General features: G+C 41.8%; 1 protein-coding gene across 18 annotated transcripts in view; it reads left to right on the top strand.

The window, feature by feature from the left end:
* RBFOX1 (RNA binding fox-1 homolog 1) overlaps window positions 1–14,667 on the top strand; it is a 406,097-nt gene that overhangs the window by 287,287 nt on the left and 104,143 nt on the right. For all 18 annotated transcript variants that reach the window (XR_002126609.1, XM_019666158.1, XM_019666149.1 and 15 more), the window contains one exon: window positions 7,242–7,295. Coding sequence is in view for 17 of the 18 variants with exons in the window: in XM_019666158.1 (XP_019521703.1) it covers window positions 7,242–7,295 (54 nt within the window). In the remaining variant the exon portion in view is untranslated. The remainder of the gene's footprint in view (window positions 1–7,241; window positions 7,296–14,667) is intronic.

Here is a 14,667-nt window from a genome sequence, read left to right as displayed (position 1 = left end):
TCCCATTCTGATTAATATTTAAGGTTTTTTTGGTGTTACAATCATTAGTATTAGCATTGGGTAGCTTTATTCTTTTTCTTCTTTCTTGTGCCAGTTGCTACCAATTTGGCTAAGTCGGTTCTTATTTTTTATTTTTTATTTTTTTAAAGATTTTATTGGGGAATTGGGGAAGGGGAACAGCCAAGTTGTTGTCCTTCAATCTTAGTTGTGGGGGCACAGCCCACCATCCCATGTGGGATTCAAACCAGCAACCTTGTTGATAGGAGCACGTGCTCTCACCAGCTGAGCCATCCTGCCGCCTGTTGGCAGCTCCGTGACAACTCAGTTGAGGCGCAGCTCACTGGCCCATGTGGGACTCGAACCAGCGATCCTGTTGCTCAGAGCTCACGCTCTTAACCAGCTGAGCCACTCGGCCAGCCCTCAGTTCTTATTTTTAAAAGGGGCATCATTAAATAGAGATATACCCTCAATATGATAGGCCTCTAAGGTGAAGGACCAGGAGAGTGATGTGTTCTGCTGATGCGTTATCCCAGCTCCAGCAACCCAAAGCATATTCTTCGATGGAAGAGAAAGTGTGCCCAACAGCCTTTGAATACCCAGTGCTGACACGAAGCCACCTCTGATTTGTGCCGTGAAGCCCTTCTATTTGGGTGGAAAAGATGGTTCTGCAACTTGCCAGAGTTAATACATGAGGACATCAGCCTGACTGACTGTTGGGCATTTTTAAAAATTATGAAGTAGTTAAGTGTGTGTGTGCACATGTGCATGTTTCCTTGCAGAGGCATAAGTGCTCATGTGTATGATGTGTGTGAGAAAATGACGGGAGCCAAGTGTTATTCCTTCAGCCATCTGTATACATATTTATTTTAAAGAGTTACGGATCAATGTCGTACCCAGTGGCTGAAAACTGGACCTGTGGGACTTGTGCACACAATTTAAAGCCCATTTATTAACAGCCAACATTTCTGGAGTGCTGCCTCATGGCATTATGTTAAGTATATTAAATGCACTGGGTTTCCCCACCCCCCAAAATAAAAATTGAAAATTAAGTTGGCAGTCAAAAAAATTAAAAATAAATAAATGCGGGGCCGGCCGAGTGCCTCAGTCTGTTAAGAGCTCACGCAAGAGGGCGAGCCCTGAGTCACAGCGGTTCGATTCCCAGCCCGAGCTGAGCTGCCGCTGAGCTGCCAACAGGTGGCAGGATGGCTCAGCTAAAAATAAATAAATAAATAAATAAATAAATAAATAAATAAATAAATAAATAAGAGATAAATGCAATGGCCTACATGAAGTCTTATAAAGAGGACACAGTTATCCCCATTTTAAAGATGTGAATACCGAGGCTAGACAAGACAAAGTGCTTAGTGAAGACTTTTTCTTTTACTCTGAAGTGACAGGAACTTCTGGCCCTGCCTGTGTGTGTGTGAGTGCATCACTTTCCCCCGTTGTCTTACAGAACTGCACTCAAATGGCAACCGGCTGCAATAGCAAAAGGATTGTTAGATGTAGACCCCAAATTCCTGCCAGATGTTGGCACAAACATTGCACAGCCATGCATTCTTAGTTTCCAGGAATAAGTTATATAGGTCCCTTATCCATATCCCTGGAAGGGGGCACTCAGACCCTTATCCTGTCACACGGACCGGGGCGGGGGGGGAGGTCAATGAGTTGCATTTACTGTAACTAACAGGTCGATGGACAGTCACAGTAGAGCTGACTTAAAAAATTCAGTGCAAATCCTAGTTACATAAAGACAATTGGCTCTTCTAGAGGAGATCGTGGAGAGTGGGTGTTCAAAGAAAAGCAGTTCTCAAAGCTTTTCCAGTCTTTAGTTCATGAGTATCATCACTACAAAGAAATTCTCCCATAAATTGCAATACAGCGTAACCAAAAATACACAGGGGCACACTCAGGTCCTTAAAAAGAATGATTATGTTAAGAGGGGTATATTATCACCAGAAGAAAAAAGAAAGTTGTAACTATGTGAGATGATGGATATGTTAATTAGCTTGACTGTGGCAAATATTTTACGAAGTATATGTATATCAAATTAACAAGTTGTATACCTTAAATATATACAAATTTTGGTTGTCAGTTATGCCTCAAAAAAGCTAGAAAGAAAAAAAAAAAGATAAGTCAGGACCAATGAAGTCACAATGAAATGAGAAAATTAAGTGATCAGTGAGTTTCATTAGCTACCTAATTCGCTCTCACAAGCCATCGAACTTAAATGCTTCAGCAAAATTATCCATTACTAGAGTCATCACATTTTGAGGTCACCTGCAAGTGGTGAAATATAAACACCAGTGCCAACATCACAGCCATGAATCCCTTCAATCATGTATCCAGCAAAATTTTGAGCAGCTGCCAAGTTTCCAGTGATTAATAAGACTGGACCCTAAATGCAATAAGACACGTGACTAGGAGGCTGCACTATAGAGGACCACACTCGGTACTGTCATGGAGGGTATGGGTTCTGTTTCTGAGGACCTTTGAACTTGGATATGAAAAAAGACTGTAGAAGGATGTATAGGGGTCTGGAAACCCATCCATCAGAAAGTTCCACGAAGGGCCGGCCGAGTGGCTCAGTTGGTTAAGAGCTCGCTCAAGAGTTTGAGCTCTGAGCAACAACGGTTCGAGTCCCAGCCCGAGCTGAGCAGCCGCTGCGCTGCCAACAGGTGGCAGGATGGCTCAGCTTAAAAAAAAAAAAAAAGGAAAGTTCCATGAAGAGAGCATTGGGCTGCTTCTGTGTGGCTGGCTTTTCCCGAGGACACCAACTCTCAGAGAGAAGTTGGGGTTTGCTGTGATTGTTGGCGATCAAGTGTTTGCTCTGCAAAAACGCTTGAGAGCCAGACTCTCAGGGATTTTCCTGGGTGCTGGAGAAGCGTGGGTGTGGGGTGGAATACTTTTATTTTCTTAGAGATCTTCGGAAAGATGAAACTGAACCAAAAGATTCAAGACTAGAGAGAGAGGTGGATGTGGTGTCAGCTCTGACTTTCTCTGGCTATTGAATGGAAGGCGAGTCATTTAAATTCTCCACACTCCAGTTTTCTCAAGGGAGAGTTATACAAATAATGGACCTACTACACAGGGTATTTGTGGGACTATTATGGGAGCTAAGTACTCAACACAGTGTCAAGATACAAAGAGCCCAAAAAATTTAATTACACAATAATCTCAAATAATGTAGCCATCTTGTGCTTTTTTTTTTTTTCTACAGGTAGTACGTTGTCTTTTCTGACAGACATACTGGTTTAAGGATCAGCTATTCAGATGCCAGCAGAGGCTGGACAAGTATAATAAATGGGCAAACAGAGCAGCTGACAAACTCAGTCTTTTTAGTCGCTTTTCATTTTCATATTGGGAAAAGCAAGATATTTCTCTACTAGAAGAAAAAACAGCCTAGGGTAACAATAAAAGATTTCTGACATTTGGCCTCCGAGCCAAGCTCACTGTAGGGAGTCGTGGTGACTGTGGCTAATGGGGCGGGGGGGGCGGAGTTTAGTGGAGGGGGCGTTCCCTGGTCACCTCCAGAAAAATTGGTCCATGGGTAGTTCTTAATCTAAAGTCACCATTTATACTCATGTCCCAAGAGAACCAGAAACCTTGTATTTTAGATGAAATCTACACGTTGACAATGACTAAGGTGGCAAAAGAAAAAGGAAGAAAAAACTCAGTGAACCAAACTGAAAAAGTTAACAACGTGCTGCTAACTTTTCCTTTGGGACATTGCCTTGTGCACCGTTTCAGCTACCACGTCCCTGGCAGCCTCACATGTCTTTGGGAAGCACTGGGCATTGGTGTTCAGTGTTGGAACCCCCTGGGATATGTTTAAGGGTACTTTCTTTAGTGTGTGTCTTTGATAGCTAACGCAGTTAAAGCCGGAGAAAAGGCATGCGCGGATTTTGTATGTGTGCATATCAGACGCGCCTTTAACACCTAATAGAGCCGCGGAGGGAAGACCAGGGACGTTGGCCAGCATTTTTACAGAAGCTGGCAGATGACCTTTGAGCAGCTAAATTTGAGGATGGAACCATTAATTTAGATGCAGCCCCTCCAGGCCTGGCCACGGAGGGGTCTCTTGAAACAGCTCCTGCGTCTAATACGGAGCGAGACCCCCACGAGTCTGGTCTGTGCTCCACTGCCTTGTTGTGTGGGGGGCCCTGGGAAGCTGGGAGCGGTAGGCTTTATCAGCTGTTCTCCTTTTGTTTGTAAGCCTCATTGTTTGGTTTAATGTCCTTGATCAAAATCTGTGAATTTGCAAGGCCCGGGGATGTACACAAACTGCCTGAGAAATTAAAACCAGGATCGTGGTGTCCGTTTTTCTGACAATGCAGGCTCTTGACTCCAGCCGGGTTATCCCAAGGATCTCTTCCAGGTACTAGATGGAGTCACAGGGACTAGGAGACCATTTGCATGTGATTTGCATACATTTACATAAGCCTGCAGGAGCTCTAAGTCTGAGCAGGGTGATTTGCAAGGGCTGGATACTTATCGTCTTTCTCTTGAAGACAGTATCCCTAACAGGATCCTTCTTTATTAGATGTAGATCAGAAAGCAGGTCATCGGAGGGTGGAGGAGATAGAATCCTAGCCAAAAGGGAATGAGTGAGTCCATTAGCAAAAGCTTTATATTCCTTCAGTTACTTTAGAGCAAAAAGAAGTAAATATTTGTAGAGCACCAACTGTTTGCCAAATGCGGTTTTAGATGCTGGGAATTCACATCGGATCGCAGTACTACTCACTTTACCATTAATTTTAATGAAGGAGATGGTGATAAAAACAATTAAGAACAAGCACAGAACAAAAAATGATTAAGCAGGTAGTGTGAACAGCTATACAGGACACAAAACTGGGAATTGAAGCAGAGAGTAGCTCTAAGAAGGCGCGGGGTAGTGGCGTTAAGTCGTTTCCCCTGGGAAGACATTGGGGACCTAAATAAGATCAGGTCAACTTTGTCAAGAGCTAATTTATCAGTCTATTGACCGAGAGATAGATGGTAGGTGGTAGATGAGGAAGAGAGAGAGATTCGATAGATAGATGATATTGGGTCGGTGGGAAAGTCATGACGTATTTTTCTATGTTTTTCAATGCAAAAATGCGTCATGACTTTCCCGACGACCTAATAGATGATAGATAGATAGATAGATAGATAGATAGATAGTAGGTAGGTAGATAGATAGATGATAGATAGGAAAAAGGTTACTTGGCCCAAGGAAATGAGGAAGATAACAGCAGATAAGAGAAGCATGATTTCTAGGCCATCTTCAATACCTCTGAAAAATCTGTGTCTTTGAGAAAATGAAGACCATTGGCATAACTTAAAATCTTTAATTACATCAGAATTAATTGATGGGTCCACATTCAGTGAGTGGTGTGTTCCAGCCTTGTGTGCAAATAGAAGAATGTAGGGGAGTTAATAAGGATGTATACAAGAAACAAAACCCTACTTAAGTAGTGTTAAAAAAACCCCATCTCTGCTACCCATAAAAGGTAGGCCCTAAGCAGGGTGTTAGATAGGGAAGAGAGAGAAGGAGTAATAAACTAAATTAATTATTCATTTACTATAGCTCCATATAGATTTCTTTCACAAACTCTAGATTTCTATGAAGGGCTGGAAACAGAATGTTAAATAGGTTCAGATCACCCTGAAGCTTTTTTTTTCCAACCAGTTTGCTCTATTTTCTCTTAGAATTCAAATAACTTGAAATGTGGACATTAGCTCCCAGTGGTTAGGAATTGGAATTGGGTATTTTCTTATTTGAGAAGCAGTGGATTTCCAGTCGGTTAAATTGAAGTCATTTTCCACATTCAGAGAACACATATTCTGAAATGTTTGGGGTAATAGTTATTCTTTTGTATCACTATAGAAATTCCTATAAGAACAAGATGTGGTTAATAAAAGAGAAGACGTTGTCAGTATGAAGTTTTAGAAATTTTCAGACTTTCATGTCTCTTTCTATAGGTCTAAAGTATGGCTTGGGCTTTCTCATCTACAAGCCTCCCAAAGTGATCCAGTGATAATAACGCTTTGAAAACCCCATGCCAAGAACAGCCTGGGTGCTAGCTGGAAACCAGCTAGCTTATTCAGTTTGGAACTGAATGTTCTTAGAAACAAAACATTGTTAGAATGTTCTAGAAAGTTCTTAGGTCTATCCAGGGGCATATCTATTACGATATTCAGTCTTCCTTAGTGGATCAGTAGATTGTGATCACCTCTCAGCTAGTCTTATAGGCAAATCACTTAGGTCAGACAACAGGATGTCAGAGCTCTCACTTCTGGGAAGAGCTCAAGAGATTTCTCCTTGTCAGAAATACCTTCACTCATGTCTCAATGTTCACAATTGCCTTTTCTCAGAAGGACTTCCAGCCCAAGGACACAAGGTTTTCCACGAAAGGCAGCACACCTGCCTTTCAGGAATTCTATGTAATGGATGTTTTCATAAAGATAGGCCAGCAGGAGCAGGAGATGGTCACCGAACCCTAAAAACACAACCCGTCTTCAGATACTGATCCAGAAATAATGCCCTAACGTGGGCAGCTTCTTCGGATCTGCAGATATTCTTCTTTGCTCTTTTCTTGTGTAAAAGTTTCTGAAGGTCCAAGATGCATTTTACAGAAAATCCTCCATCTAGAACATTTGGAAAATTACAGGATTCTGTTTATCTTATGTGCAGGTTGTTTGATTAAGAATTGTTATGGTTCCTGGCAGCACTGAAATGTATTCCACACTTATTCTCTACTGGTTAAATGTCATTTTCTTTGAGATTTAAAAAGCACTTTGGAATTCTGTAGCGTCTCCAGGTCATAATTAGGAATGACAATTATCAGAATATGTTGCTGCAAAGAAGTCTATTCATGCGACCTTTCAGATTTTTGCAATCTTAACACAACGGGACATGTGATGGATTATTTAGCAGTGACCCATGAAAGATGACAAAAAAATAGAAATTATTATAGGTGGCTCTAGAAAATATTGATACGGGAGAAAATTAATTACATCATTTTCCAAAGGTTCACCTGTAGCCGGTCAGTGGTTTCCACACTATTGTATTGGAAGAAAATCAAAGAAGGGAGTAAATCTATTTTCCTGTGTATGGTTTTCAAATATTTGTAATGCATGCCCTAACTGTATATCCTCTGAATCTTAAAATAAAAACCCATTAGCGTTGCGGTTAACTTGCGATCATATTAGCTGTTAACGCAAAGGTGCTAATACTGTTTTTGTATATTTGTTTTAAGGCTGGAAGTTGAATCCAGTCGTAGGTGCAGTCTACAGTCCCGAATTCTATGCAGGTAAAAACTTTCTCTTTGCATGATGTCTCCCCCTATCTGTGCTTTGCCTGCCGATAAAGAACGGGTTCATCAAAACATCTGAACCAAGTCAATCCGTATCCTAAGAAGTTCTGAATGATTTTTTTGCTTTTTTTGGCAAAACCAAAAGTGTTTTAAAAAAATTAACCCTTTAAAAAATTAAGAGGAATCATGTCAGTTGCACTGTGCAGTAATCATGGAGACTCTGCGCCTTACGACATTTCTCATTGATTTTGCCTTAAAAAAAAGCATTGAGACTTTGCTTAAGAGCATACTGAACAAATGTGGAGCTGTCCACGCCCATTTTTGTTCACTATGCCTGGATGTGACTTTTCTGAGCCATACATTTCCATTTTGGGGTGCGTTTGTTTGTTTGTTTTTCCTGGCAAAGCAGAGAACTGGATTGCTTATTCCAAGAATGTGGCAGTGAGTTGAAACTGCCTGCAGAAGGACTAGCTAGAAAATCGGAAAACACTAAGCTGTCTTTCTTTCTCCACTAATCAATTTCTGTTAGAAATTCCATTTCTCCCTGCTTTGCCTTCAAAGATGTACCTCTCTCTTCAGCCCTTCTCTGCCTACCCCCCAATTACCACTCAATTGGGAAACCCACTACCGCAGAAAACTTGCTTGTCAAGTTTGGGGAGAGAGTAACCCAGAGCACCAGCGGCTGAGCGTTTTCCTCGGCCGGGGCTGCCACTTCCGCCTCTGGTGGCCTTGCTCGTTCGCCAGGCTGCGTTTGCCACCTGGGAACCTAAGTAGATTTGCCTCATTGGTGTTGGAAAGAAGTCCTTCTTTGATGTGGCCCTTGTTTTTGAATAAGGAGACATCAATAACCAATTGGTCTAGGTACACTCACTTAGCGATTTCTTGATGGTAAGTCATGGCCCTTTGCTTTGTCCCTCCTGGGAGGCCTCATTACTGTCATTGTCCTGGCGCTAAGCATCCACCCTAGTGGATGCCAAAGGAATGTGGGAAACTTCGACAGCTATTTTAGCACATCAACCAACTTGACTTACAAAAAAGGGGGTGGCGGGGGGTGGGGGGTGTTGTAAATCTGGGAAGGCCCAACACGAGTTCTGGATTTTAGGCACCCAAAGTCTGCAGTTGTTGTTCATGTGTGAAGTTTACCACAAGCCTGGGTTAAGTCCAGGGACTCTATGACTGTGAACTAGCTGTGCTGACTCTTATGAGGAAGGAGAGGCTTAGCGATAGGCCTTCCCACGATCATATGGTGGAGGAGTGTGCAACGTGGACACTGCACCCAGACAGCCTGCGTTCCAATCCTGGCTCCCCGCTTGCTAGCTGTGTGACTCCAGGCAAGTTACTTAACCTCTCTGTGCCTCAGTGTCTTTAACTGTTAAATGCGAGATGATAATAGTAACGAAATCGCAGGTATTTATAAGGACGGCATGGGTTAATATATGAAGAGTGTTCAGTGCATAGCCAACACCATATAAACCCTGGGTAAATAAAGATTAATAAGCTCATATTCTACCTCTTTGCCATAGTGGGGACAGGTTAACTGAGAGTTGATGCTGCTGAAATCTGAGTGGACCACTAGACTAAGACTCTTTTTATCTCATGGGAGGACTAGTCCTTCCGTTCTCAGCATGCCCATTTCAAGAAAGGTAATTTCTGGGGTCAGGGGTAAGGCAGTCCAGTCTGTTCAGGGTGGCACAGACATTGCTAGGGTGCGTCCTGGTCCCAGGTGCAAAAAAATGAAACTGCCCAAAGGTGCAAGGATGCAGTCTGACAGCAGGTTGTGTGCACATGCAGGTGCTGCCCACGGAAATGGATTAAAGAGGCGGCAGCGCCATGTGTATATGTGTGTGTGTGTGTGTGTGTGTGTGTGTGTGTGCATGCGTGCGCGTGCCTAGCTGCACGTAATCCCCCAAAGCCATGGGGTTAAGAACACGAAGCAAGATGTCGTTTGATGAGGAGGCAGGGTGTCGATTCATGCGTTGTCAGAGAAAGTGCGTTTTTCTGGTCCCTTGCAAAGTAGTCGGCCATTTTTGTCTCCAGCAACCAGGAAAATACCAAATATCTTTTTTTACATGTGATTTCAAACCTAGATGCATGTCTGTGTATAGTTAAGAGGGCCTTAAGGCAGAGAATCAATTCAAACTGACAAGAATAAATTAATCTGCGTAACTTTTAGAGCATCAGAGCAGCCATTCAAATCAGCCCTGGGCCTACCCTCAGAAGTTAGATCATTAGATTCAAAACACTAATTTGGAAAGACATATCACCCCTATGTTCATTGCAGCATTATTTACAATGGCCAAGCTATGGAAGCAGCCTAAGTGTCCATCAATAGACAAATGGATAAAAAGGATGTGGTACATATATACAATGGAATACTACTTGGCCATGAAAAAAGAAGGAACTCTTACAATCTGCAGCAACATGGATGGACCTAGAGGGAATTATGCTGAGTGCAATGAGTTAGACAGATGCAACGTGATTTCGCTTACATGTGGCATCTAAAGGACAAAATACACGAGCAAACAAAACAGAAACAGACTCATAGATCCAGGGAACAAGCTGATGGTTGCCCGATGGAAGGGGGTTTGGAGGGCGGAGTGAAAAAAAGTGTAGAGATGAAGAAGTACAAATTCATAGTTAGAAGATAGTCACAGGAATGTCAATAACATGGTAGTAACTATGTATGGTGCCGGGTGGGTACTAGACTTATCGGGGGGATCACTTCGTAAGTTACATAAATGTCTAACTACTATGCCGTACACCTGAAACTAATATAAAATAATGTTGAATGTCAACTATAATTGGAAAAAAAAATGTAAGTTAGATCATTGGGATATTAAAAAAAAGAGTAAGTTATCATAAAGGTTAGTCTGGGCTGAGTAGTTTCTATGGTTTTGGCACTAAACGCTTCCTATGGTTAGGTACAGTCTACATTAATGTATTTAAATCCTCATGGTAATTTTCCAAATGAGGAGACTGAGGGACAAGGGGTTTGCATCATGGGACAAAGATGTCACACCTGGTAAGAAGCTGGCTAGAATTTGAAATCAAGAGCTTGTGCTCTTTACAACCAGGTTATACTGCTTCTTTATTTTTTACGGAGTCGTAATTCGTATTGAGTGTGCCCTGTGATAGCAGACAATGCTACTAATCTGTGGCCAAATCAGTCAAATTAAAAAAAGAAGGAAGATAATAATTTTGGATGGTCCCAATCACTCCCATATTCAGATGTGTTAACTGGTTGTGCTGCGGAAGCTTTAAGGAGTCTGGACAACCAAATACTTATTTCTCTGAGTTGCTCCAATAATCTTAAACCTTTTTGAAAAACGAGGCATGGATAAGTAAGCGTTACCTGAGAAATCTGGACATTCGTGTAGCTGCCAGCATCTAGCCACTCCTTACTCAGCAGCCTTCTCCTGTGGCCTATTTGTGTATATAGGGAGACAGAGTTCATGATATTCAGCAATGTGGGGAAACGTTGCTGCAAGTTCAACATTCCAGAACGTTCCCTTTGAGATATTTGAAGACCCGTAAACACGGAGACTCCAGCCAGCTGAAATCTCAAGGCAGGCACCTGTATCTATGGAACGCATATATGCAAAGATATAGATGTAGAATGGATTCATTGCCATAGCCAGGTATAATTGCTAATGCCACCCATGTAAATACCCATGACTAAGAATTTAGGGGGCATTTAAAATATTCCCAAGTATAAAAATAGTCCCGATTTATCGTGCAATTTTGAATGTACCTCAAAGCTGAAGTGAGGACCTTGTCATTGATTCGCCATGGGTATTTAGCAGGCCAGCCCTTTATCTGCCTGAGATAGAAAGCCAGACGTATTAGTCATTTCTGTATATAAGATTCTGTGTTAATGACACATATCATAATATTCCCATAGTATAATTATTGATTTTTTCTGAAGCTTATGCAGAATTAACAACCCGGCCTCCAATTGTCTCTCAGAATGGGGCATGAAAAGGTCACGTATTTTGTAAATTAAAATCGATATTTTCAATCTCTCCTAAAGGTAGTTTTCCTAATTTAGTGGACTTTTCCCTAACATTTATTTTGTCTTTTAATTATAAAATGGCAGGTGATTGATTTTTCTATATAACCTCTTGACGCCCTGAGTGCATTTTTATTGCTAACGCAGGGTGGGGGTGGGGAAAGCAGTTGCACCCCTTAATGAGGATATTTAATTACTCACTGAACAGTATTAATTTGCTTTGATAAATTACGACATGCACTCTCCCTCGTGCGCACATTCCAAGGGAAGCATTTACAGAGCTGTTATGGAAGGTCTTTCATTTTGAATGATCAAGTCAGACTTGGAAGAAATCTTTTAAATGCTTATCCAATCCAGTCTCCAGAAGCAGATATACATAAATCAGCTTATTCCTGTGAACATATATAAATCTTCTCCAAAGACAAGTGGGTGTTTTCCTATAACACTAAACAGCATTGATTATTTTCCCTAAATCTCATCATCTTCAGACTCCTTGAGGCTTATTCTCAAGACAAAAGATTGATGTCAATAAAAAATAAATAAATAAATAAATAAATAAATAAATAAAAATGTTCAGGTGAGTCTCAAAGACTTGAGCCAGAATCTATGGTCATTCCATTTTAGAGTTTCAAGAAAATTGAACGCCCTAGCTAGAAGTACAGTATCTACAAATATCTCTTCCCCGTAGCATGCCTCAAGTTATTTAGTGTAATTAGAAATAGTGTTTCGAAGAATCTTGATGAAAAGAGCTCAAAGGGGTTTCTTACAGGTTTCTCTTCCTTGTAAGCCATTTCCTCTGCCTTCTAATAAAAAACAAATTTTTTTTTAAAGAATTGGTCATCTTTTAGAGATAATCATGATATCTAGCCCACGAAGCTGTTGATCGAAAGCACCTTTAATCCTCATAAATAAGTAAAACAAAATAAAAATAAATAACAGAAGTTTATACCAAGATGTCGATGCGGTCTTGACAAATGGCAAATTCATCTGTTTTTTTCCACTGCTGATGAGATCACTGCAAAGCTTACCCACACTGTATATCATATCTGCCAACTCATTTCTGTGATTAAATATTCCATCAGTGGGACTCTAAGGCGGCAAAGCTTAACAAGATTCCTAGGATGAACCACTTGAACACACATCACTCACTTCTGTGGATGCAGAGCACCCCGCTTGCAAAGGAAAATTGGAATTGAGTTAAATTACTCCAGGAGTCGCGATCAATAGGTAGAAGGAAGGATCTTCCAATGCAATGCAAATCTAAGCTATAGTTAGGCTCCGATGACAAGAAACACACAATTAAACTCAAAAGTAGAGAGATGCGCAGTATATCAACTTGAAAACCTTGAAGATGACAATTGAAAAAGAGTCTTGGTGACATTATTCTTATGAGCATTGTCTTGGGTGGGGTAGGGAAAGAGGGGGTCCTGAATAAGGTACTTCTTCTAAAAATAAGATTTTCTGGTTTTGAGAGGGGTTTACAAGAAAACAAGAAAGGAAAAAATGACAGGTACTTAAATAAGAGCATACCTGTCTGCAAAGTCACATTTGAAAGGTCATCAGGTCTTGAAACTAGGTTATTCTGGGGTTATAGGGAGGATCAGATAAGGTAATGAGTATAGAACAACTTTATAGGCTGTACAGTAAAATAAAAGTATAAGAGATGAGTGCAATCACTGAAGTCACCTCGATGAGGTCCACATCGGTGTGAGCCTGGCCGCAAACCACATGATACCAGGCCGGGTGATGACAACGTGGACTGGGATCTCAATAGCAAGCTTAAAATGAAGAGGATGAACGGAGCCCTCTGTGATTGCTTATCTCGAAAGGGCAGCTGTATTTGACCTTGGATTACCTGTACAAAGGTATTAGTTTTCTATGGGCTTTTGGCCACTGTGGACCATGATTCCTCTAAGAATTGGATCAAAAGAAGGTAGATATAGGTCTCCCTCTCAGTCCCCATCCCCACGTCACTCCATTGAGCCCCAGTAGAGTTCAGTTAAGAACTTTAGTCACACTTCTGGATGGACTTCTTTCTAATTTCCTTCCTACAATTTGGATACAGTAGCATCTGAAAAAAAAAAGTAAGATTGTCCAGAACCTGTGATACCTATGGTTCCTGACACAGGCTGTTTTTCTTCTACTGGTCACAGTCCCAGACTTTGGATTGGCCTCAGGATGACCTGTCAAAATGCTGGGGACGAAGCATGCCCTGTTTGGGGTGACCACCTTGGCAGCCTGAAAGAGTGGAATGTGGGTTTGAAAGATATCTGCTACCACTTTGAACCCCTCAGGGTCCCCAGGATTCAGGCGCCCCTCGTGGCTCTACCATTGCCCACATCCACCCAGAGAACCAGGCTTATCTAGACACACAGCAATGGCGGTAGGGAGCCGTTCTTTACGAACAGTGACCTTTGGCTTTTGCGATGTTTTGTATAATTTACACACGTGCCAGATGAAATGCACTTCAGTGAACTGGAACAGGAGGGTCCACATTTAAGTCCCCAAGCAAAGGATTTTCAGTCTGGAAACGTTCCACTTCAAAGAGTTTATCTCGTACATCTGTTTACCTTTGCCTTCTCTTTTGGTTGCAGTTCACTTCCTTCTCTCCTCTCCTCTCCTCTCCTCCCCCCATCCGTCTTATCAGATTTTGTTCCATCTTTGCCCACGTTTGGCCTTAATTTTTATCTGCCTCCTTTCCTGTCCCGCGGAGGGAACGCAGCTCTGCTTTGATGGAGCCTGTGGGGGGTTTTGATCTTCAAATAGGATCAGAACTTGCTTACGTGCTAGAAACGCAGTTCCTAATAAGTTAGTTTCCATCCTGTTGCTTGGAAAATCTATTAAGGAGAGATCCCCCCCAAAGCAAGGAGCCACAGGACAATCCTTGTAGGAGGAGCCCCACCTCTAGGCCATGAGAAGATGAGGTCCGAATATCTGGCTCGGGATAAATTTCATAGGGAGAGTTCTAGGATGCATCATCTATATACTGAACATCTCAAAACATCAGCAACATAAGGCAACTTCGGGCACTCAGTCTGTACCAGGCACTGTGCTAAACATTTGCATCTTCCCACTCCTCATACAGATGTTTTCGTATTACCTTCAGTCTAGACATGATGAAACCAAGGCATCGTGGAAAGTTATCTGAGATCCTAAAACACAGAACTAGTATGTGAAAAATGTGTTTACTATATAAGGGTCATTTTCCAACCTGCAAGCCCATGTTTTTCATCACCTTGCTCTGCAGCTCTCTCAGTAGGAGTAGACAAAGGGCATGCCCTCAATGTCTTGCATTCATCAGGTCATAGGATATAATAATTAATAAAAACATCGCACTTAATATCACCCACTGTGTGCCAA

This window comes from Hipposideros armiger, unplaced genomic scaffold, assembly GCF_001890085.2.
Source record: "Hipposideros armiger isolate ML-2016 unplaced genomic scaffold, ASM189008v1 scaffold_461, whole genome shotgun sequence".
Taxonomy (NCBI): domain Eukaryota; kingdom Metazoa; phylum Chordata; class Mammalia; order Chiroptera; family Hipposideridae; genus Hipposideros; species Hipposideros armiger.
Note: the sequence above shows the minus strand (reverse complement) of the source record. Positions and strands in the feature narration are given on the sequence as shown.